General features: G+C 56.8%; 2 protein-coding genes across 2 annotated transcripts in view; both read right to left on the reverse strand.

Moving 5' to 3' along the window:
• The window catches only part of TRPM5 (transient receptor potential cation channel subfamily M member 5), a 31031-nt gene extending 21519 nt beyond the window's left edge, over positions 1-9512 (reverse strand). The window contains exons 1-8 of the mRNA XM_074230811.1: positions 9314-9512; positions 7960-8062; positions 5892-6010; positions 4612-4953; positions 3881-4021; positions 3157-3280; positions 1378-1523; positions 5-117 (exon numbers count right to left, since the gene is read on the reverse strand). Coding sequence (XP_074086912.1) covers positions 5-117; positions 1378-1523; positions 3157-3280; positions 3881-4021; positions 4612-4953; positions 5892-6010; positions 7960-8062; positions 9314-9445 — 1220 coding nt within the window. The 5' untranslated portion in view covers positions 9446-9512. The remainder of the gene's footprint in view (positions 1-4; positions 118-1377; positions 1524-3156; positions 3281-3880; positions 4022-4611; positions 4954-5891; positions 6011-7959; positions 8063-9313) is intronic.
• A 259-nt stretch (positions 9513-9771) lies between these two features.
• On the reverse strand, positions 9772-22449 carry LOC141519365 (uncharacterized). Its single transcript, XM_074231626.1, has 12 exons — positions 22432-22449; positions 22175-22312; positions 21306-21362; positions 20916-20979; positions 19653-19827; positions 18428-18604; positions 17584-17817; positions 16892-17045; positions 14852-15032; positions 12824-12990; positions 10742-10931; positions 9772-9864 (listed from the first exon to the last, which is right to left on the reverse strand). The coding sequence occupies exons 1-12, from the start codon at positions 22447-22449 to the stop codon at positions 9788-9790; spliced, it is 1632 nt and encodes a 543-aa protein (XP_074087727.1). The 3' UTR covers positions 9772-9787.
• Between the last annotated feature and the right edge of the window lie 1443 nt (positions 22450-23892).

Below are 23892 nucleotides of genomic sequence, written 5' to 3' on the forward strand. Positions count from 1 at the left end.
TTACCTGAAGGAGATCAGGTTGGTGTAGATGAGGGCAGGGCAGCAAAAGGCACCAATCAGCCTCAGGATGGGAGTGCCCGTGGCCATGTCTCCCCACCAGATTTTGGTCAAAAAGGCCTAATTGGAGGGGAAGCAGAGTCGACTGTTCACCAATAGGACACCAGGCTGGTTCGCCTGGGTCCTCACACTCTGTCCTTAGCTGAAAGCGGGCGGCTCCTCAGGAAGCACAGCGCAGGGTCCAGGTGTGGAGTTGGGCCCTGGTACTGTTACATCAGCCCCATCATCTGGGACGTGGCCATTCGCCTGCCTAGGACTCAGTTTCCCCAGGTGTATGGAGGCCAGCCTGGCCAGTCTTCGGGGTACTACTAGCAGAGGGTCAGAGCCCAGCTTGTCTTTGCTGGGCTCCTCAAGTTCTGACTTCCCTCGCCTGCCATCTTGGCCCTGAAGGATCTTGGGCCTGCAGGGTTGTCTTCCTATGGCCCTTTCCCTGGCCTTCGAGGTCCCCAACTCTTCACCCCCCTCCCTTTCTAGCCTCAGTTCATCCTCTTCCCCTTCGCACTCGGTTCTTGCCACACCAGCCATTCCCTTAAGTCCAGTCACCCTCCCTTCTGGACTGGCTGGCTCCTCCATGAAGGCATTGCCGGTTCTCCCTCCACACCCTGGTCCAAACCTATCCCCTGCTTTTTTGTAGGTCTGTCCTCTTTCTCCTCATGGGCCACGGGCAGGAGGGGCATCGGATGAAGGCAGGGGTGGATAGTCCTGGACGTCCCTGAGACCTGCCTCCCTCCTGCTCCCTCTGCTCCCTCTGCTAGGGAGCTCCCTCTGGGGAGGGCCTGGCCAGTCCTAGGCTCTGGAGTCTGGGCCACATGTGGGTGGCCTCTCACACACCCCAACCTGCCACCCCGAGGCATCTGGAGGGATGCACATCGCCATCTGGGCACCCGCATCTCCCCAAATTTTCTTTGGTGGCCTCCACCCCTGGCCTCCCCGACCACCTCCTGTGTCTTCCTAGATTTCAGGACTCTGTGGGGCTGAAGAATCACCAGAGCTCAGAGTGGGGGGGGAGGGGACTTCAAAGACTTCGGACCCATCAACCAGTCCAGGGAAGTGAGTCGCCCTCTTCCCTGCCACCTTTCGAGGTGACTCCAGATGCCTCCGATCCCTAGTTCTGCCCCCAGGGCTGACAGGTGCCGGGCTGATCCGTCAGACCCTCGACGCCCCCTCCTACATCCTGCCCTCCTAGACCCCCCTTTTACATCTGTGACCTCATGCTGGGTTGGCCCACAGACTGGCGGCCTTGAGGTCTGGAGAGCTGTGGCACAGACATTGGTGCCTCGGTTTACCGGCTGGCTCCTAGATGGGGAGGGGACGGCTCACCTGGACACCATCGTGGGCAAAGAATGACTTGGTGTCAGCTTCGGTGGCCAGGTGCAGACACGTGGTCTTGCTCCAGTCCTGGTTCTTTCTCACCAACAGAGCGAAGGCCCGGTCCTCGCTGTTGTTGTAACACTCGCTGAAGAGGTCTGGCCAGGATGGAGGGGGCAGGGCTGGCACCTGGGCACCTGGCACGGCGGCCCTCGGCCACCTCCCCATGCACACACACCTCCCCACACTCGTACAATGCACACAACTATGACACCTCCATGAGTGCATGTTAGCATGACTGCTCGTGCACACTCATACTTCCACACACACTCACAGACCCGCACACACATGTGCGGACAACACAAATACAGACACATGCCTCCACATGTGTGCTGCATGCACGCACAAATGCCTCTACACATGTGTAGTGACCATGCACTCAGCCATGCACATGCATGAACACACCCACATGCATCCACATGCATGTACACATGTGCCCGCTGGTCCGCCGGCTCTGAGCAGACGAGTCTCCTTTTCTCTGGGCCCTTCCACTCATCCCAGTGTAATGTAGACCCTCTCCTGTGTCCTCCGCCCAGGCTTGGCTGCCTCCCTGCACATGCTGGGCTCTCGGGCTGTCGTCTGGCCCTGACCTCCCCCCAACCTCTCCTAGCTCACATTTTTGAGGATTTAACATCAGAGGACATCTTCCTGGACCCTCCTCAGCCTGAGAGGTGAATGGGCAACGGGAGGGAGGGCAGAGTGGCCGGCTTCAAGTCCCGCTCATCCCCTTCCTCCCTTGCTTCACCTCTGGGGGCCTCAGTTTTTTCGCTTGTGAAGAGCTCTGAGAGTCAATGCCCTCGAGGCTCCTCTCCAAGGCCCTGCTCTTGCCCGGTTTTTCTCTGTTTGGCTTCACCTTGAGGTCCAGAGCTGCCCAGAAGTGGGGGTGGAGCCTCGATGCCCAGAGAACAGCCTCCCAGCACGCACCCCCACTCCTGCAGCCCGCCTACACCTGCCTGGCCCCACAGCGAGGTGGGCAGCGTCCCTGTGGTGCCCCTGGGTAAGGACAGGGTCCCGTGTCCTCCTCCACCCTACTGAAGTTGAATGGGCTTATCCCAGGGGTCCCCTCCCAGGAGGGCATTCTGGAGACGCAGGAGCCGTGCAGACCAATCGGGAACTAGACCCAGGTACTCGCACCCTTGGAAAATGGCTTCTGGGAAATCACAGGACTTCAGAGGGGTTGGAGGTCCACTCTGACCCCCATCATGCTTTTCTGGAGCAGCCAAGTCCTCTCAGGGAGGTCAGTGAGGAAAACCTTGTTCCCAGCACCACAAGGGAATCCCAGGACTTGGGTTCAAGCGAAGCTCCGCTGCTGACCCCCTGTGACTTTGGGTGAGTCCTTTCCCCGAGTGAGCCTCAGTTTACCCCCAGGTCACCTGGCTAATGGGGTTCTAGTGAGTGTCTCAGAGGCCTATGTCAGCCATAGTGTGGGGGTATCTCATCCTTCCATATCCTCTCTCCCTGTATGGGGGGGCTGGGCTGGGGTCAAAGGACCTGTGAAGTGGGGTGCCCCTCCCCGGGCTCCTGGAAGAGGATGTGGGCACAAAGAGCTTTCACCACTTGCCCACATCCCGTGACACCAGCAAGGCTGGCGGGGGGGCTGGCTTAGGGCTGACCCCAGGCTTGGGCCTCAGCCCTCTCTCTTTGCTCCCAGGGCCTTGGAGGGAGCCTGGCCTGGTGGGGGCTCTGATGCTGAGCCCCACTAGGCCCTGGGGGGGACCCAGGAGGACTCACCCAAAGCCAGCCGCTCATAGTTGGCCTCCTTCATGCTCCGGGCCACCTCGGCCTCTGTCTCCAGGTGGGACATTTCTTTTAGGATTTTGCAGGCGGCCAGAGCAGCAGCCACACCCTCCTGCCCCTGGGGGTGGGGGGGGAGGGAGGTCAGACTGACCACTCCCCAAAGGACTAGTGCCCAGCCTTCACCCTCTCCCTGAAGCCTCAGACCCCCATTACCACCAGCCTGATGGCATCTCCCCCTGTGGCGGGGGAAACAAGCATTTATTAAGAGGCTACTGCCTCCCAGGCACTGTGGTATGGGATCCTCACAAAACCCTGGAGATCAGGGCTGATATTATGCTTTGACAGTGGAAGAAACTGAGGTGGAGAGCAGTCCAGAAACTTGCCCAGGATCACACAGCTAGTCAGGTTCTCAGGCTAGATTCGAACTCGGGGCTTCTTGACTCCATGTCCAGTGCTCTGTCTGTGCCTCACATGGACTCACTTTGAAGCACCCGTGGCTTTCCCCTCTCCCAGGATGGCACCCTCAATCAGCCTAGACCCTGTCTCTGCCCCCTAAAGTCTCAAGGTTCTCCTCTGGTAAATAGGTTCATTCCCCCTGGGATCCCTGCCCTCTTCCCTCAGCTTGCCCCTCCAGAGGGGCCATAGGCACCACCCAGGCCTAGGGGAGGAGGCCCGAGCCCAGTGCCCCAGCTCCCCCGCTCTGGGCCAGCTCACCCACCATGGCCCAGAAGTAGTTGGCCATCTCGTGCCGATTCTGGAGAACAGCCCACAAGAACAGGTCCCTCCAGGGGGCAGTGCTTCTCTGGCTCAGGTCCAGGGTCCACTTGGGTCCACCGAGGCGCTTGGCAGTCACTTTGTCCTGGAGGGAAGGGCAGGACAGGGCTCAGGGAGATGACCACAAAGAGGAGGTCCTAGGGCAGCAGCCCATGAGGGTGGGGGATGAACCCCCAAAAGGGGCCCCTTCTTGCTGGGCACCTCTATTTCCTACAGCCTGGACGATCTCCCTGCCCAAGGGTCCTCCTGCCTTTAGTTGAAGACCTCCAGAGAGGGGCGCCCCCCCCAGGGCAGCCCACCCACACTAGGATGCTGTCCCAGGGACGCCGATCCTTAAGCTGATCTCTGTGCCCCTGAGCCCAGTGCTCCTGTCTGCCCAGCTCACTGCCAGGGACCCAGAAGGGGCAGAATAAGTCCATAGAAAATGATGGGGATTCTGAAGCTGAAGTGTGACGGTGTGTGTGTGTGCGCCCCCCACTTGGGGAGGAAATGGGATGCTGTGGGGAGGGCCCTGACTGGGGGTTGAGAGCCCAGGCTTCATTTCCTTCACCGGCCCTGCCCGGCCTGGGGCCTCGGACCAGCCTTGGCTCTCTCCTCTGGCTCTGCTGGGGCTGATGGGATCACGGCGGCCCTCTGGGAACAGGCCCGGGGAGCCCCATCCCAGCCACCACTCACAGCCCTCTTCCGGCCGGCCAGCTTGCCGTCCTGGTAGAAGCCCCGGCAGGCGTCGTGCAGGAAGTCCTTGAGCACCCGGGCCACGTCGTGGAGGGAGAAGGAGGGGGGCCCCCCCAGAGGCTGCCCACCCCCCAGCCTCGCCAGCGTCAGCTTGCTCTCCTCATGTTTCCTGAGCAGCAGGTGGAAGAGCAGGCTTTTCTGGGGGACGGTCTGATACAGCTCCTGGAGTCGCCCATATGTCAGAAAGTCGGGCACGCTGGCACCGTTGTCCACAAAGAGCCGCACAAACTCTGGCTTGTCGTTCACCAGCGCATCCATCATCACCTCCTCCAGGTCACCAGACTGTGGGGGCAGAAGGGCATCAGGAACAGAGAGCGGGGGTCCTAGGGAGCCAAAGCAACTCTAGGGCTCTGGGAGGAGGAGGGGAGGGGGAGGGGGAGGAGGGGAGGAGAAGGAAGACAACAAAAAAGAGAACTAGGAAGAGGAGGAGGATGACCTTGATAAGAGAAGGAAGGAGAAAGGAAGAGGAAGATATGGAGAGAAGGGGCAAGCAGTGGGATGGCTGAGCCCAAGGATGGGATTCAGTTGGATGGCGGGGGGGTAGACAGTGGTCTCTGATAGAGAAGAGAGCCAGGCCGGGTGGGAGAAAGGGCAGGGCCTGGACCCACCCCAGCCAGGGAGCCCCCCCCCGGCCCTCGAAGGAATCGGAGGACGACAGAGGGAGGTTGGCAGAATCCTCAGGGATCCTCTCATGGTGGCCCAGCTGGCCGGGAGCAGTGGAGGGTGGGCTCTGGATCCTGACTCGGCACCCTACTCTGTCCAGTGGGGACTGGGAGGGGGTTCTTTATCACAAGGAGTAACCCCAGGAAATGGACAGAATTCAGAGACAAATCAAGGCCAGAGAGAAGGCAAAGCCCTGGCCGGTCTGGGGCCGCTACCCTTGGGATGATGCGATTAGGGGGAGCCTAAACAAGATGCCAGCCAGCTTCAGATGACATTCTCCCATTAAAGTCAGAGGCCTGTGGGGTTGCCCTGGTGGGCATGCCATGGGCACTGCTTGCCAAACTCGCTTCCCCTTTGCCTTGGTTGCTCCTAGGCCAAGGACTCATCGGGGGGCTGCTCTTTCCCTCCGCCCCCAGCGATGGCCTCTCATTTGTGGCTAGCTCTGTGAACCCTGGACTTTGGGAACAGAGAGTGGAGAGGCGACTGCCCCCCCCCCCCCCAGGTTGGGAAAGGAGGGACTTGAGAAGAAGGCCAAGGCCAGGCCGACCGGCGGCTACCTTCCACTCAACATCTCCACTGAAGATTTCACTCTTGGCGATGTCAATGCGGTTCCAGGCCACGGCCAGCTTCAGCTCATCCAGGTACTCCTGGGCCTCTTGGCTCTGGCTCTTGCAGGCTGCAGAGCAGGAAAGAGTGACCACCCAGCAGGACGGGGCTGAGGACGTGGGGGATCCGGGCTTCCCAAGGGCTGTTGGAGCCAGGGCTGGCTCAGGGCTCTCTCCAGCCCAGGGGCTGGGCAAGACAGCCATGCCAGCTCCCAGCTTCCCTTGTTCCCCCTCAAGGAGCAGCCCCTGGTCTCTTTGTGGTCTCTGGCCCCTGACCTCTGACCTCTGGCCTCTGGCCCTGCCACCTTATCCGGCTACCAGTCTGGGTCTGATCTTAGAAACATCCGGCTTCAATTTGCCAGTTTCTTGGGTCTAAGGCAACAGCCCCCCCAAAAAACCCTCTTTTGAAGAGGAGGAGAGTAGGAGCCCTCCAAGCCCTCCCTTGGAAAAGTCTCCGACCTGCCCCCTCCCCATTCCGTTTCCTTCTAACACTGAGTTCTAGACTCAGTTGTCAGGAACACAGGCCACCAAGTTTTGAGTTGGGGGGTGTGTGTGAAAATGTCTGAGGGTAGGGGCTTGGAGATCCTTGAATTTGGCCCCCTTCTGAGGAGGAGGGGAAGGCTGGACCCTGAAAGCAGCAGCCTTTCCAAGCTGTGGGAAATAGAGGTGCCCAGGAGGGAGGTACCCTTGCATGACCACAGGAGGGCCCCCAGAGTGGGGGACTCTTGGATGACCATGTGAGGGTCCCCAGCTGGGGGGTAGTTCCCTGGATGACTGCCTGAGGGTCCCCAGTGGGGGGAGCCCCTGGATGACCACAGAGTGGGGTAGACTATGATCCCTGATAGCCCCCAGTGGGGGGAGCCTCTGGATGACCATAAGAGGGCCCCCAGAGGGATACTGCAAGATCTGAGGGCTATCTCTCGGTCATTCTTGCCCTTTTCTTGGCCCTAGCCAGTAGCCAGCCTGGCTCCCTGGTGAGCTGGTCACAGATAAGAAAACTTTGCCCTAAAGGTGACATATCAGAGCCCCTTGTTCAGTTGTGTGTGTGTGTGTGTGTGGGGTCTCTCCTGTACCAGCCTCCCCCATCATTTGCCCCAGCAGGACACAGTGCAAAGACCTTGACCAGGAACTAGAGGGAGGAGCTGGCTTCACATCTCACCTCTGACCCTTCCTCCTTGGCACACTCTGGGCAAGTTCCCCACCTTCCCAGCCTCTGTTTCCTCTCCTGGAAAATAGCAGGGGCGGGCCCCGCTGCTCTCTTATTCCAACCCCGAGTCCCCGCATCCACTTGCTGTGACCTTGCCAGGGCCACCATCTCTCTAGGCTGGTGCCTTGTCCCCTTCCCAGACCATGGGCTCCAGGAAGGCAGGAGGGGACTTCTCCCAGCAGTGGGTCTAGGGGGCACTCAGCAGAAGGCCCTGCCCCAAGAGGATGTCACTATATTGTCTGGGCCATGCTCACAAGTGCCACCTCAGTGTGGTAGGATGAGGTTTTCCATGACTGGGAAGAGCCACCAAGGTGTCAAAGGGCATCCTCTTACTCTCCTCCCCAAAAGAGGGGGCTCCTAAGGTTGCTACTGTCTGACTTAGGTCTGGAACATAAACAGGTCATGGAAGAAGTGAAGCTTTGGTCCACTGGACCACCAGGCCAATTCTCTTCATTCTACGAAAGGGCCAAGTGAGCCCCAAGAAGTGACCTGAACAGCCTGATTTGGGGACCAGAGGTCCAGAGAACAAAGCACTGCCTCCCTCTCCCACCACTTTACTCTGGATCATGGCATGTATGGATAGAAAGCCTGTGAGATTATGGACCCCTCATTTTATAGAAGGGAAAACTGAGGCACAGAGGGAAAGGAGTGGTCCACATAAGCCAAAAAGTATCTGGCCTGGGCTTCAAATCTGAGACTGGCCAGTGAAAGGAGGTACTGAGGAGTCAGGCTCTCCCCAAAGCCCCAAATCCCGAGTGTTCCCGAAGACAAAGGAGAATGACTCTGAACCCCCCAAGGCCGACCCATCCTTACCTTTCACCAGAGCCTTCAGGATGACGGTGTCCAGCTCCTCGGAGCTGTCCTGCTCGAAGTCATGGACAGTGAGGAGGTGCTGATGGGCAGTGATGGCCTGGAGCTGCCAGGGCAGGGCCAGGGGTCAGAGTGGGTTACTCTGAGGTGCTAAAGCCTCCCGGGGCCCAGGGCAGGCTGGGGACACCCACTCTTTTAGCAAATGGAGGTGCTGTTGGGGCGGGGGCCACATCGGCAGCCTCCGGCTTAGGAGGATGACTGAATGGGCTGCCGGGGTGACTGGGCAGCTCAGATCTGACTGTGGAGCCATCATGGGTGGGGAGGAGAGGTCATGTCTCTGAGCACGGCTCCTTAGAGACCCTGAGGACTTCATCCTCTCCCGTGAAAATGTCAGAGGAAGAAACAATCCCAGGCAATCGTGGGAGGAGGGCCAAGGAAGGATTTTCTGACTCCCAGCCTGGGAGTCCTTGGAGATGATGTGATTATCTGGGGGTGGCAATCATGCAGCATGGAACAGGTGAGTGGGTGAGTTGGCCAATGTGGGGCTGGGTCATGTAACTAGGGCTCTAGAATGTGGGGGAGGGTCATAGAACTGGGGTTCTAGAATGTGGGGAGGGTCTTAGTATTAAAGTTCTAGAACGGGGAGGGGGAGAATCCTAGACCTAGAGCTCTGAAATGTGGGGGGGAAGGTCAGGTAAGTAAGACTCTAGAATGTGGGGAGGGTCCTAGGACCAGGGCTCTGCTGGTCCTCAAGGTCTCCCAGGTTCTGCTTGTGTGACAATGACCATTGTCTCTCTGGGTCTCAGTTTCCTCATCTAGATAACCGGGCGATGGACTAAATCTCCCCAGGCATCCATCTCGGCTGTCCTTGGTGCTGACCAAGGACCCTTCTAGGTCAAGCCCCTCAGGGTCAGAGAAGGACATGGAGGCCCAGAGAAGGAGTCAACTTTTCTCAAGATCCCCTAATGAGCTAGGAGAGTGGATGGGCTTCAGGATTGGAACCGGGCTGGGCCAGGGTGAGGCTGGGGGAGTTCCTATCCTGTCACTGGGTGGCCTCAGGCACACGCCTCTTCCTTCCTCCAAGGCTCAGTCCTCTCATCTCAGAGATGGGGATCATGGTGCAGCCATTGCCTCCTCCCTAATTTTGTGGGGTCTCCGGCCTCTTGGAAGCACCAGCCTGAAAGCCTGTGATGGGACTCGGATCTGCTGACCCTCAGTTCAGTCTTTCCAAGCCCCCTGGAAGTGATTGACTCAGGTTGGCCAAGGTGCCCCCCCCCCGCAAGGCTTCCTCCTGGACCGCAGGACTCTCAGCCTGGACCTGGCCCCTCTGGGGGGAAGCTGCCCGAGGCCCACCTACCAGCTCGCTCCAGTGCACGATGTCCTCCCAGGAAAAGTTCTCCATGGGGAATTTTTCCTTAAACTGCTTCTCTACCAGTTGGGGCACAATGAGGTGGGGCTGGTTCATTAGGGTGGTGATGATGTCAGCCATGCCTCCGGACCCCGCCAGGATCAGCCAAGGGGCCGAGTTCCCCACCGCCTGGAAAATTTGCTACTTCCCCCGGACCAAAGAACTGAGTCAGTGGGGAGGACGCAGTGGCCGAGGAGCAGCCCCCTCCTTCCTCCTCCTCCAGGGACTCTTGGGGGCTTCATGCATTCTCTGTACAGGAGGCAGGGGAAGGTCAGGAGGGGAGTGGGGAAGGAAGGGATTGTGAGGAGTCCAGTGGAGGGACCACAGAACCTCCATGCTGGGAGAATCCATAGAGACCATCCGGGCCAGCCTTCTGGTGTCCACAGGAGGGAATGAACCCCAGAAAAGGGAAGGCTTAGAGTCTCAGCTTCTTACCTCAAGGGTGCGTGGACCCCCATTGACCAGTAAACAAAGGACAGGGATCTCGATGCTGCCTTTTCCTGGAAAGAGAGAAGATGGGAAAGCTCAGATCCAGGCTGGGGATGAGGGACCCTGCCCTGAAGCCCCTGGAAGTCCAGCACCTAGAAATGGTCTAGTGGGTAAAGGGGGCTTGTTCCCAAGGAGCCTTCTAGAATACAAGGCCTGGAAAGAGGTGAGTTTGGGATGTCAGAGGCCAATGGTAAACCCAAAGGGAGTTTCAATGTGTTCAGGTCTCTCCTTCTCTTCCTCTCTGTCTTTCTCCCACTCCCTCTCCCTCTTCCTCTCTCTGTCTCTCTGTCTCTCTGTCTCTCTGTCTCTGTCTGTCTGTCTGTCTGTCTGTCTCTCTCTCTCTCTCTCTCTCCCTCCCTCCCTCTCTGTCTGTCTCCTCTCTTCTGCAGGGCCAGAAGGAGTCCTCTCTAACACCACAAACAGTTCAGAGGTGGATGAGGAGGGCAGGGTCTCAGAGGCATCTGCTTAGCCCCAGGTCCCCCCAGAAATCCCCACTGGAATTCTCAGCTTATCAGCCCGGAGATAGAGGGATCTTGGAGGCCATTGAGCCTAGGCCTTCATGATCCAAGAGAGCAGGTCACAGTCAGGTAAGTGGGCCAGATTTGGAGTCCTGGCCCTTCCCCACCACACCATGGCTCAGTCACCTGGACCAATCAGTCCCCTGAAAGGCTCTGACTGCACTCAGGTGTATCTGCCAGGCTCACCAATGAAGGAGAAAAGGAAGGGAGGAAGCCCAGTCATCCCCAGGAGGCTGGCCTTTGAGGGGCTTCTCTTCCCATCCAGGCTGACCATTGCCATAAGGAGGAGAGTCAGGAGGGGGCCTGAGGCTTGTCTCTGGGGGAAGCTGGCACTGTCTGGGCCAGGAGGGGCCCTGGGGAGCCTGCTCACCTCCGTAGCCCGTCCGTTGCTCCGAGATATGCTTTTCCAACAGAAGCCTGAGCCTGGTGGTTGGGTCTCCATGGCCAGTGGCTCTGTCTAGCAGAGGGTCCACCAGGATGAAGTGGGAGTGGTTGCTGTCCAGGGAGTAGAGGGAGCCTTGGCTGCTGTCTTCTGACTTGTAGGGGATTGGATTCTCATGCTAGACTCAGGTCAGCAGGAAAACAGAAGCCATATTTGTGAGGGTAGAAGGGGCGAGGACTGGACCCCTCCCTGGCCTTCTACTGCCCTGCACCCCCTTGGGGGTGGGACTCAGCTTTCTGGGCCTGGGCTCTCACCCCTGAACACCCCAACCTTGTCTTCTCCCCCTGCTCTTTGACACAAGCCCCAAAGACCCTTGGTTCCCTTTAGCTGAAGCAGCAGTGTAACTGGTCACAGGGCTAGTCACCATGGGGAAACTTGTCATAGAGTTGGAGGGAACCCTCTGATTTTACAGATGGGGAGACTGAGGCCCAGAGAAGGTCAAGTTCTAGACCAAGGACCAAGACAGTTGGAGTGGGGATGGGGGAGCCCAAGACTGGGAGACTCTGGGGAGCCAGGGCACCCAGGGCTGAGGCCAGACAGCTGATGCTGATGGGGCCCCATCCCTCCCTTTATTGGCTACACCCTTTCTGAGATTCTCCCCAAAGGGCTTGGACCTTGTCCATGTTTTCCGTGGTCAGCACTGCCACCTGCTGGATGTCTCCCAACACCTGTGTCAGTCCACAGAACCCCTAAGCTGACCCTGAGATGAGAAGGCCCTAGAAGGGAGGATTGGAGGAGCTAGAAGGATCCTTAGAACACAGAATGGGGAGGGGTCCCTAGAAGATGGAATCGGGCCTGGAGGGGCCCTTGGAAATGAATGGGGACTGTCAGAGCTGTAAGAGCCCTGGGAACAGAGAGCATCAAAGGTCTCAGCTTTTGAAGTCTCATCTGGTGAAAACTCATTGTATGAATGGGGAAACTGAGCCCCACCCAGGGAAGGGAAGGACTCTCTTCCTGAACACTCCAACCTTGTCTTCTCTGTTCATCTACCTCAGTCCATTTCTGCTTTGGGAGATCAGACCAAGAAACTACAGACACTAACCTGTGTCAGCATCCTTCTAGTCCACCAAGTTTGTATTCTCCTCTTCCCCCCACCCCAAGTCTCAAGCGTTCACGCTCCCCTTTCCTCCCCAGAATCAGTTGCTGGGTCCTGCCAGTTCTATTCCCCAGCATTTGTCCCATTCATCTCCTTCTTGCCACCCAGCCCCCAGCTTACGAGAGCCCTCCTTTCTCCTTCCAGATACCAACTGCCTCCCCTAGTTGGTCTCCCTGCCTCAGGTCCCTTCCTTCTCTAATTCATGCTCCTCATGGACATCAAAATGACTCTCCAAAAACAAGGTCCAGACGCCAGTGGCTCCCTGGGCATGGTAGGGTTTAATGTCCTCTCCTGTTTGGCTTTGGATGTCCTTCACAGACTTAGGTCCAGGCCTAGAGCTCATTCCTGTCTCAGGAAGTCTTTGGGCCGGCTTGCCCACACTGCTCTCTGTTCCTCATGGAGGATAATCCAGGTTTCCGCCTGGGTTTTCCTCCTTGTCCACAGGGCACCTGTTCCTCCTCCCCTCTGCCTCACAAGGTCCCTAGCATCCTTCAGGATCAGCTCAAAGGTCACCCCTTCCCTTTTTCCTGACTCCTGTTGGTATTAAACTCGGCTGGGTCTGTTATTGCCCTCCTGTGAGGCACACCCCTGGCCCTCCCCTCCCCTCCAGCATAGTCATGTGCTTCCCTGCCCCTGCTCCCAGGCCCCCCCTCCACATGATGCATTTGGCACATGGAGCCCCTGGAGTCCCTGAATCTCAAGAGCCGGGAGGAAACTTGGATCACACAATCCTGCCTCCCCCCCACTCAGCCTTTTGGACCAGGGTCTGGCAGCTCCTGCTAGAATCCTTCCAGGGATGGGAAGATCCCTGATCTTTCCCAAGGCAGTCTAATTGTGGAGTCTGCCTTTCCTTGTGCCCTCCCTGTCCTGGGCCACCACTGTCCCCCAGACTCTCAGTCCTTTGATCCACCCACCTGAGAGTTGTCCAAAACCTCCCCGTTCAGGATCCTGGGCAATGACACAATCCCAATAGTGATGACCTTCACCTTGGTGGACGTGCTGGCCAGGGAATGGTCTCGAACCGCCTGCCCAACGTGCCTGGCCAGGCCCACCCGCAGGGCGCTGGTGAATATCCATGCCCCTGCCAGAGGAGAACCCAGGGAAAGAGGAATGGGGTTGCCCTCCTTTCTGCAGTGGCAGACTCAGACCCACCCTGTCCAAAGGCTCTGGTCCTCTGGTCCTGAACTGTTTGAGACCCAAGCTCAAGCCTGGAGCTGCTAAGGGGTCCCCCATTTTCCATTTTCCACTGAGGACCAGATGAGTGGAGGAGAAACCCACAAAAGTCCCTCAGAAATGGAGCATGATGCCATGGGAAGATTGGTGACCTTAGAGGACTGACTTGGCACCCAAGCATGAGGGAGGGGATCCTGGCCTGCCTGCTGCTTTCTCAACTTGGAGGAGGGATTCTCCCTTCCAGCTGAGTTAGATCAAATACCCTGAAGCCTCTTCTGACTTCGTCTCTGGGCAGCCCCTCTGGCCCTCTGCCACTCTTCTGACTTGTCTGCAATGTGCTTGGCAAACCAGAAAGGGGGGTAGAATGAATGGCAGGAGGAATAGGAACAAAAATCCCATGACTGTAGACACTAACCTGTGCCAGGTAGCCTAGAATGGCCACTTGGGGAATCAAGAAGAGATGATATGGGCACTGGGGAGCTGGGGACGTGAGCAGCCCTGGCACTAAACCCACTGGGGGCATCAACAACACAATCACTGTGCCCACTAGAGGTATCAGCAGCACCAACATTATGCCCACTGGGGCATCAGCAGCCCTGGCACCATGTCCACCAGGGGCATCAACAGCCCTGGCACTGTGACCATCCAGGGGAACCAGGAGTCCAGTCCTCACAGCAGCCATGACTACTGATGGGGCAAGAAGGACCCACAGCCAGGATGTGAACACACTTCCTTTGGCTCCAATTTCTGGGTGTTTTCCACCATGACTTTTTGCTGCTGTGGACCTTGAAGTGCCATGGAAAGGCATGGGGTGACTGCTGCCTTTGCCTCACTCTGTGGTGGTAGCTTAAGCTCCTTGTTTATAAGAGACATAAGGGGATCTGGGCCCAGGAGGCAAGGCCTCGGAAGCTCCCTAGGGGCTGGGGTTTGCCTTTAGGTGGTGCTCACTGGAGCCTGGGCAGCTCACAAAGACAGTCTCATTTGGTCCTCAGGACCACCCTGCGAGGGAAGGACCATCATTGTCCTCATTTTGCAGTTGAGGAAACTGAGGTTAAGTGACTTGTCCAGGATCACTTGACTAGGTGAGTGTCTGAGGCTAGATCTGAATTTGGATCTTCCAGGCTCAGTTCTCTGACCACAGAATCATCCAATTATCTGTTTTGATGTTGCAAGCAGTCATGTGGCCTGGCCGTACGCCACATGACATATTGTTCTGGAGGCACCCAGGCAAGTCACACTGGCTGTCCTGGCCCCAGGTCCCCAACTGTAAGACGGAGGTCCAGCATTCCCTGCCAGTGTGGTCGGGAGTATGGAATGGAATAATCATCATAAGCTCTTAACAGTGGGCAGCATCCAAGTGGCCGCCTTCCTCCCCATTGTCTCTCAGAGGGCACCAAAGAGGTGCCAGCGGTCTTCACCTGTCCCTAAGGAGCCAACTGGGGAACTCAGGGGGCCTACTGAGAAGGGACCTTGGACAGGAAGCATCCCCCCCCCAACCTGTCCAAGCCAAAGAGGAAGTTCTCTCTTCTCCTCCTCCCTCCCCCAGTGCCCCGGGGCAGGAGTGGGCCTGCCTAGGAAGTAGGGTCTGGGGGGGGCCCTCAAAGTCCCTGTGTATGTGAGATAGTCCATGAGTGTGAGCATGTGGGTGAGTGTGTGCATGTGTGTAATCATGTGTGAGTGTGTGGGTGCCTGTGTGAATGAGTGTTCCTGGGCCTGGAGAGGCCCCTCCCAGCCAGGGTCTGTTCTGGGGCAAGAAGGAAGGCTCTGACCTGTGCTCTGCATGGCCTTCACCAGGCCCTTCCGTAAGATGTCTCGCAGCCAAGGCTTCATGGGGAAGTTCCGCTCCTCACCCACCAGCGAGATGACAAGGTTAGGGGTGGGCAGGTGCCACTCATTGACCATGAACTCGAAGAGGATGCTGGGGGGCAGGGTGCCGGGCACCCTCAGGAACTGTGAAGGATAAGAGAGACCCAGTGACTGACCCTGAGGGCAGGTGGCATGGGGCTGCTCCTGTCCTCAGGGAGTTCCCAGGGTTAGGGTTAAGGGGGCATGGGAGAGGGCAGACTTAGGAAGCTCAGGGTGTGCGGTGTGTGTAGACAGGGAGAGGGCAGGCAGGAAATGAGCCTGTGAGGACCCCATGAAGAGCAAGGCCGAGTGCCGGTCACTGCCAAGGGCTGGGTCCTCTGGGCCATTGACAGCCCAGTTGCGGCCCCGGAACACTTGGCTTTCTCTGTTTTGGGGGGGTCTTTCTTGTGTTTTTCCCCTTTAGTTCTGCTTCTTCTTTCATAGTGTGACTAATATGCAAATATGTGGAACATGACTATGCACGTATGACCCAGATCAGGTTACTAACTGTCTTGGGGAAGGGGAGAGAAGAGTTGGGGGGGACATTCTAGAAAATGAGTGAAACTCTGTGTAGTTGGGAAAAAAAAAGATGGAAAAACATGGAAAACAGAAGCAAGGAGCCTGCGGGGGAGGGGGGGCTCTGCTAGAAAAACCTGGAGCCAAAGGGTAAGGGTTTGAAGATGCAGTGGGGGTGGGGTGGGGGGGCTCCCAAATAAGGCTGAACGGTCCTTTCCACAGGACAGTTCTTCCTTAGATTAAGCCGGAGAGTCTGTGTCTTCCAGTTGTGGTAGCCCCAGTTCTGCCCATCCAGCTCTGTCCCCCCAGCCCAGTCCAACCCAGCTCTGCTGGGGCCAGGTTCTGCATCTCAGGATTCAGGGGTTCCTTTGCTAGGGCTATTTGAGCCCAAACCCTGGGTTCTGGTCCCCATTCTACTCCTGCCCTGCTCCAGGGTGGCATTCGTAAGCTAGACTATTTTGTTGGTTCCTGTCTTTTGACCTCACCACGTTAGAGTCTTGCAGTGTCAACGACCCTGGCGGATCAGACCACTTCCAGCCCCCACAGGCTGGTCCACGTGCAGACCTGGGTGAGGTCTCTAATGCTGGCACCTCACCTTTCTTTGGAGACCCCAAAGGGCAGTGCCCAGGTGCTTCTCCCTGCCCCCAGCTGCTGAGGTTGGCCTCTCCCCAGATGTCACCACATCCTTGTTAATTCTTTTCACTTTGAAAAGCACAATTGAGTGAAAAGAAAGGGCAAGGTCTGGCCCAGAGCTGTGCCCAGAGGCAAGTCTTCAGCTGGCCGGGTCAGGGGCAACCCCTCATTTCTGTGCAGGGCCGGAAGGACTCCAGATGCTCCCCCACGAGCACCCACAAGGCCCCTCCTGCCCCTGCCTCTGGGGGCTTTTTGACATCCTCCCTTTGAGGACCCCCGGGCAGGCTCCCAGGAAGCTTAACCATCCCTTAGTAACCCCTCAGGGACCCCAGTCAAGAATAAGGACAAGGAGCTGCCTCAGTTTCTCTGGTGTTTCTTCATTATGTCCTGAACAACTGTCTGCGCAGACTCTTGAGTCCCAGGCCAGACCTGGCGGGCCTTCTAATCCTGGGGTAGTGGGGGAATCTGGTTTTCTTAGATACTATTTCTCTGGATGTTCCCCCGGGGTCAGGGAGAAGGAGCCCTCTGAGTCAGGATCAACTAATGAATGATTGAATGAGAGTGAATGAATGAATGAATGAGTGAATGAGAGAATGAATGAATGAATGAGTGAATGAATTAGTGAGTGCGTGAATGAATGAGTGAATAGATGAGTGAATGAGTGAGGGAGGGAGGGAGGGGTCAGAGCATACTCCCAGGAACCCGCCCTAGGGCATTCCTACCCAGGGACTGGTGTGACCAGGCGGAGGGAAAGGCCCCCCCCAAGGAGCCAGCTCAGGGGCACCCTGGGTTTGGACCAGGGCCTGGTTCTGTACCTTTGCACGTTTCTTCCCCGAGCCGATGAAGTCAATCTCTCCCTGCTGGCAGTGCCAGTCTTTCCAGCCTCCAGCCTCCTTTTTGCTCCCAGGGCAGAATGTGGAGGGGTACCTCGGACAGGGGTCCCGGATGACGCTGGCTGGCTCTCTTTCTCTGTGGGGACAGGTCCCCAAGAAGGGAGGAAAGGGGAGGGGTCAGAGGCAAAGGGACCGGAGGAGAGAGCTGTCCCCCTGGCCTTCAGCCTCCTCCCTTCAGAGCCCATCCTAGGGACCGTCAAGATGGCAAGTGGGCCCAGTGCTGAGCAACCAGAGCCTTAGCTAGCCCTTAGCTAGCACATGGTGGACCGTGGGAGAAGAGCTCTAGGTCGGGATCTCATGGGGGTCTAAGGGAGGCCGCCCTTCAAGGCCAGGTTCAGGGGTGCCTCCCTGGTCCCTGAAGCTCCTCTGTTGCTCCCAGCACTCTGCAGTGATTTGGGTGAGGGAAGAAGGGAACCCGCCCCCCCCCCCCAGCCCTGGCTCCGTGCTGCTAAGGGTAGAAGCCCGGGGGCTGGGGAGGTGGTCAAGAGATGGCGGGGGTCCAGCAGCCTCCCTCCTGCCAGGCCTGTGGGTGTCTGTCACTCACAATATCTAGGCCTCCTGAATGAGCTTCCTGGTGCCCCCCTGCCTCCCCTCCCCCAAAGCCGTGAGCTCACCCCGGAGCTGACGCATCCAGCCTGCCTTTGGCGCTGGCACTTTTCCATCGCACACTTTTGAGGCTCAAGCTCTGGAAAGAATAAGAACAGGCCTGGGGCTCTGGCCAAAGGGGTAGTGGCCTCCAGCCTCTACCCCAGTCCCTGGTAGGGGAATTGAGGCTGCCCACACTTGTCCTTAAGGTGGGGCTCAAAGGGGGGCCTGTGGGCAGCTTTGCGGGCACCAGGCCAAGGCCACTTCAGCCCAGGGAGGGTGATTCAGGTCGAATCTGTTCAATCCCCTCCTGATCAATCACCCTGCCCATAGGATCAGTGTAAATGGCAGTGCTGTCATCCAGGCCCTGCTTGAGAGGGAGAGCCTTCTACACTTTCCCCCAAGAAGCCCCTCCACCATCAGTCATCTCCTGCCCCTTCCCATTAGAGTACAAGCCATATTACCCCACTGAGTCATACTGAGCCCCTGGGCCACCCAAACCTCCAGATCCTTTTCAGAGAGCTAGGATCTTAGACAAACCTCTCCGCTTTTTGCACTTGTGCCATTGATGTTTGAACCTCTCCTTAATCCTGATTTAATTTGGGGGAAGGGTCCTAGTCTGAAGCTTCAGCCGGAGACCCTCACGCTCCCTGTAGCTTGGGCTCCCGGATAGCCCTGGAGGTGGAGAGGGTCACCAACTTCCTTTACTTCCTTGATGGAGGCTCTGTCAGCTTTGTCCCAGGTGTCCCTGAATCCTCCCCCCCCCCCGCCCCTCCCAATCGTGAAGCCCCCAGGCAGGGCATATTCTCAGGGACGGATCCACATGACGAGGGGTGAGGGGAGAGAAGGTGGAAGAGTACAGCAGCAGCTGACACTTGGATCCAAGCTGGGGAGGGGCTCAGCGTGGAGTGGGCTTGACCACCGCTTCTCTGGTGGGCCAACAGCCTCTGCCAGGGGCTGGGACGGTGGAGAATCCTCCACTGGAGCAGGGGCCTGTTGATTCCTCTCATCCCTGGCCCTGGCCGAGGAGGGGCCCTATCAAAGTCTCTCCTGTAAGCCCATAACAACCCTGGCAGCGGGTGCTAATAGGGTCTTCACTTTCAGAGGAGAAAACAAGGGGAGGATAAAAACCTTAAGGGACTTGCCCAAGGCCACACGGCTGGTGGGGGTCTACACCACCAATCAGTGGGGGGCTGGGGGAGGGGCTTTCCCAGGAGAATCCCCTCCCATGTCACCCTCCAGAGTATGGCCAAGAGCCCTCCCTCCTCCAGTTCACAGACATGATCCGAGGGAGACTACGGAGCTTGTCCATCCCCATTGATCTGAGCCCCCATCACGTAGAGGGGCTCCCTGCCTAGACTTAACATTTCTATCTCTCTCTAGCTAATTCCTTCCTAGCTGGTGCAGTGGAGAAAACATTGGCCTTGGAGTCCAGGGGGCTGGAGTTCAAATTCAGCCTCAGACACTTGCCACTTTAGCTGTGTGACCTTGGGCAAGTCACTTCACCCTGACTGTCCTGCATCCAGGGCCATCTCCAGTTGACTCTGGAGGAGAAAGTGAGGCTGGGGGACTTAGCACAGCCCCCCCCCCCCCCCCCCCCCCGCCACGTGCTTGCCATGGCATCACCTCCCTGATGTCACGGTCTCCTCTGACAATGAAGGACAGATATTACAATGCTGTTTACTTAAAAACATTTGGGGAGAAAGATTATATGAGAGTGCCTGAGAGACGGGGAGGGGGCTGGAGAAAGGTGGCCCAGATCTTTTGCTCCAAGCTGACTAGGGAGCAGATGGCGGCCCTCCGTGGCACCCTCCTCTGCCGCTCTAAGGAGGGGCCGGGGAGCCCAGCTTGCTCCAGTGTCAGCTCATCGATCCCTTCCCAACTTCATCATTTATAGACCATCCCTGAGGTGGCTCAAGTGTCTCTTCCCTGTCCGAGCTGGACTTTTGCACATTCTTCTGATGTGGAGACTCTAGCCTTCAAAGGAAGGTCTGTGGTTGACTGAGACAGTCAACCCTCATCTAGTTGAGGGTGAAAGCTAAGGAAAACAATGGGGGTGGGGGTGGACAGAGCCCTGAACTCTCCAGAGTCAGGGCACCTGAGATCAAGTTCCAGCTTCATCGTTTGGAGATGAATGACCTTGGACGGAGGCCAGGCCACAGCCTTCTCAGCAAAATGCTCGATTCCCCTTCCTAAGGCTTTGGGAGGAGACGCCTGTGTAGCTTGTGTGGCTCCAGAGCCAGGGGAGGCCTTATTGAGGTGTGGGGGCTTCCCTGGGAAGGGGCAAGAGGAAAAGAGGGAGGGAGCTGGGAGGCAAGCAGGAAGAGAACAGGGGCAGAGCTAGGGAGCTGAAAGTCAAGGGAGAGACGATCAAAGAAAGCCAGGTGTGTGCCTTTGTGGGGGCCTAGAGCAAGGGCCTGGTCCAACCTGCCCCCATCCTGCCTAACCTGCCCATAATACTCTGAGAATCTGGTCACAGGACAGGGACAGAGACAGGGGATGAGGTCTCCCCCTTGGTCTCACTGATGGTCTTGTGTCTCATGTACTCATCAACGGGTATGGACAATGTTCCCAAAGAAACTCAGGAGAAGAGGGGGCTTCCTGAAGCTTGGCTCCACAGGGTGAGGGGGCCCTCATTCAAGCTTCTCTTACCCTGCTGTGATCTCTCTCCATTTTCATTGGGGTCTTGACCCTCCTATCTCTCTCCCCTGAACTTCCTCCCAATGACAAGGGGCCCCAGATGGAGGTCTTTGCCCCAGGTTCTAGCATCTTGGCTTCCCTCGGCTTCAGACCCCACAGCTCTTTCCTGATACCAGTCTTTCCCTTCCTTCCTCCCTCCCTCCCTCCCTCCCTCCCTTCCTTCCTTCCTTCCTTCCTTCCTTCCTTCCTTCCTTCCTTCCTTCCTTCCTTCCTTCCTTCCTTCCTTCCTTCCTTCCTTCCTTCCTCCCTCCCTCCCTCCCTCCCTCCCTCCCTCCCTTCCTTCCTTCCTTTTTTCTTTCTTTCCTTCCTTCAAGAACCAACTGGCCTCCTTACCCTTCAATGGTGGACAATCACTCCCAGTTTTCTAGCACAATATATAGTTAACTCGTGTTTCTCGAGTGTGGGGAGTGAGAGCAAGATGGCTTTGGGGACAAATATCTGTCATTCTCAATCATAGGGAGATGTTCATATCCCCAAACTCGAAGGGACTTGCCTGGGTTCCATAGTTGGTGAGTAGAAGGGCTGGGCTTCAGGCACCCAGGTCCTCTGCCCTCCCCCCTCCACCAGCCCTGCTGCTGCTCCCTTTGGGGCCACTTTTGACTGGAACACTTTCTTCTCTCCTGAATTTCTGGCTTTTGTCTTCTGGTCCTTTGATCTCTACCTGGTGGCACCAGATGCTCTCCTTCCCTGGGAAGGTAGCCGGGGGTGCTGGATGGTGAGGAGGCCTGGGGCAGGGAGGCCCACAGGGTGGGGCCTAGGCTCTGGCCCTGCCTGGGCAGCTATGCAAATCCCCTGGGCAACTCAAAGACAGAACTCTATGCAAAGGCTTCTTTGCATGGTGCAGGTGCAGGAGCCTGCCCAGTCCCTCCCTCCCCAGAGCCCTGAATGGGAGGATGGACCCTGGAGAAAGGCGGCCAAGACTTCCTAAGCAGGCTGGGAAAGCTGGAGACAATAAGGCCTGGGGAGTCTCCTCCTCAGAAGCTTTTCCTCCATCTGAGAGAGACAGGGCCAGTCTGGGCCAGAAGTGAGGGGAGCCACCAAATGACCTTACAGGAACTGGGGGCTTTGAGATGGTGGTGGTTGGGCCAGACATACTCTGTGGCTGTCCCTGGGTCAAAGGACAAGGGGGAAAGAAGTCTGGACTTGGAGGGGACCAAGGCTCTGGCTTTTCTGGCTCCTGGCTGGGCCCGGCCTATGCTTCTGTCCCCTCCTCTGTAAAAGGAGAGCTTTGCACTAGGTGGTCCTAGGGCCCCTTCGAGTCCCGACCATTTTCCAGCTGCCATCATGGCAGCTCCTGACAAGCTATCCCCCATACCCTCCACCATGATGGCGGCTCCTGACCAGGGCACGTCAGCTCCCCCATGCCAACCACCGTGCCCTGAGGCTCCCCTGCCCCTCCTCATGTCTCTGATAGTTCCCATACCAATGGCCTGTTAGGGCTGTCGGGACAAACTCAGATTCCCCAGCCTTCAAGGGAGTTTCCCCCCTGCTCAGCCCAGAATAGATATTAGGAAAAGTCAAAAAGGATGCACCAAGTTCTTTTTCATCAATCAGTGCATTTTTCTTCCCTCCCCCCTGAGGTCTATGAGATAGGGAAAGGCAGGGGATTATATTCTCCCACTTTGCAGAGAAGAAAACTGAGGCCTAAGCAGGACAAGGTCATCAAGGAGAGTTACTGTCAATCCAGGACTACTACCTCTTTCTTTTCCCTTTTTCTCTTTTCCCCTTTTTTCCTCCATCTCAATGCCATCCCCAACCCTCTTCCCAGAAGAAAGCAGAATGACATTAATTCCTTTGCCCCTGGCTCCCCAGCCAAAGTGTCTGGGCTCATCTTGGCACAGCTTGGCTTGGCCTTGCCTGGGCTGCAGGGCTCCAGCATGTGCCAAACTGTCCTCTGAATGAGGCCGGGGCTGCCCTTACCTGTTTGGCATCTCTGGAGCCCAACATGGTGCAGGAAGGCAAAGCAGGCCAGTCACCCAGGTCAGTCCTGGCAGAGAAAGCCAATTCGGTGACTTTGTGTCGTTGTGGAGAGTGCCGTGTCCAGCAAGCCCAACCTCCCTATTGAAACGGCAAAAAGAAAGGAGGAGGGGACTCTCCCACCACGCCACCTGGGACTGCCTTTCGGGAGGGGGCAGGGGCTGTAAACAAATCCTATCCAAATCACACTGGGCCCATACCCTGGGCCGGGCACCCATGGACCCTGACCACCCTCAAGCTGGAGGGCCATCCTCACAACTTCCATTCCTTGAAGTTCTGGGTTGTGGTCATCTGAGGCTTTCTGCCCCTCTGACCAGGAGGTGTGAGCTCCCCACCTGCGATGAGTTCCCCACCCTAACACAGGGAGTCTGGGCCGCTGGTCCTAGAGCCTCTAATGGCCCCTGGCTATGCTCTCAGAAAGCAGACAATCAATAGGCATTTATTGGTCTCTAGGACTGTGTTAGACAAAGACAGAATGAAACAAGTCCTGCCTTCAAGGAACTGACATTCTATTAGGACACAAAATAAATAAAAACAAATAGGGAGGGCACTCCAAACCCAGGAAGGTCCAAGAGGATAACATTGGTGGAAGAATAGTAGGTAGACCTTCTGGTAGTAGAAAAGGGGACAGCTAGGCTGTGCAATGGATAGAACACAGGTTCTGGAGCCAGAAAGACCTGAGTTCAACTGTGTCCTCAAATTCCTCCTGGTTGTGTGATCTTGGGCAAGTCACTTTACCCTGTTTGCCTCAGGTTGCCTCAAAGGACCTGGAGAAGGAAATGAGAAATCCTCCAGTATCTTTGCCAAGAAAACATCGGGGGACCAAGAAACATAAAAGACAGACCCTACCCTGGAAGAGCTCACACTTAGTTGGAGGAGACAACAAGCAAGCAACCATGTCTTCCTCATTACAGTGTGAACTTCCAGAAGGAAAAACCTTATCTTCTGTTCCCTTCTGTAACCTAGGACTTAGCTCACAGTAAATAATTAAGCAATATTTATTGGGGGCCTGACTGAGTGTGCAAATGAGTTCTAGACAGAGTAAGTAGCCGGTGTGGTCATAGGAAGAGTGCTAACAGCAAAGCTGGGGGGGGATCCAAGAGACTTCCTGGAGAAGGTGGCATTTGAGCTGAATCTCGAAGGAAGCCAAGGAAGCAGAAATGAGGAGAGAGAGAGCATACATGGGACAAAGGCAGAAGACACCAAGTCAGGATGTGGAGGCCAGAGTAGCCCAACTGTAGACTCTGAGGTGAGGGGACCAGGAATAAAGTGCCGAGGTGATGGGGAGTCACTGGAATGGATTAAACAGGGGACCCAGGTGGTCAGGCCTGCACTAGGAAAATGACTGTGATGTCTGAATGGAGGATAGATTGGAGCCTGGAAAGATCTGAGGCAGGTAGCCCCCCCCCCCCATTGCATTTCTGAACACTCTCTCCCCAGTCTGATAAATTCTAATAAACAAAATTTGTCCTTTGAAAACCAACTTTGTCAAAATGATCCCATAAAGACAGCAAGAAAGCTCCCATATAAAAACCTTACATTTCTCAAGGATCTTTATTTATACCGCCAAGCAGGATATTGGATAATATCCCTGTGAGGAGATGAGGCTTGCACTGGGGCTGGGGCAGGATCAGAGAAGAGAAGGGGCAAATCTGAGAGGG

The sequence above is a fragment of the Macrotis lagotis genome, chromosome 3 (genome assembly GCF_037893015.1).
Source record: "Macrotis lagotis isolate mMagLag1 chromosome 3, bilby.v1.9.chrom.fasta, whole genome shotgun sequence".
Lineage (NCBI taxonomy): Eukaryota > Metazoa > Chordata > Mammalia > Peramelemorphia > Peramelidae > Macrotis > Macrotis lagotis.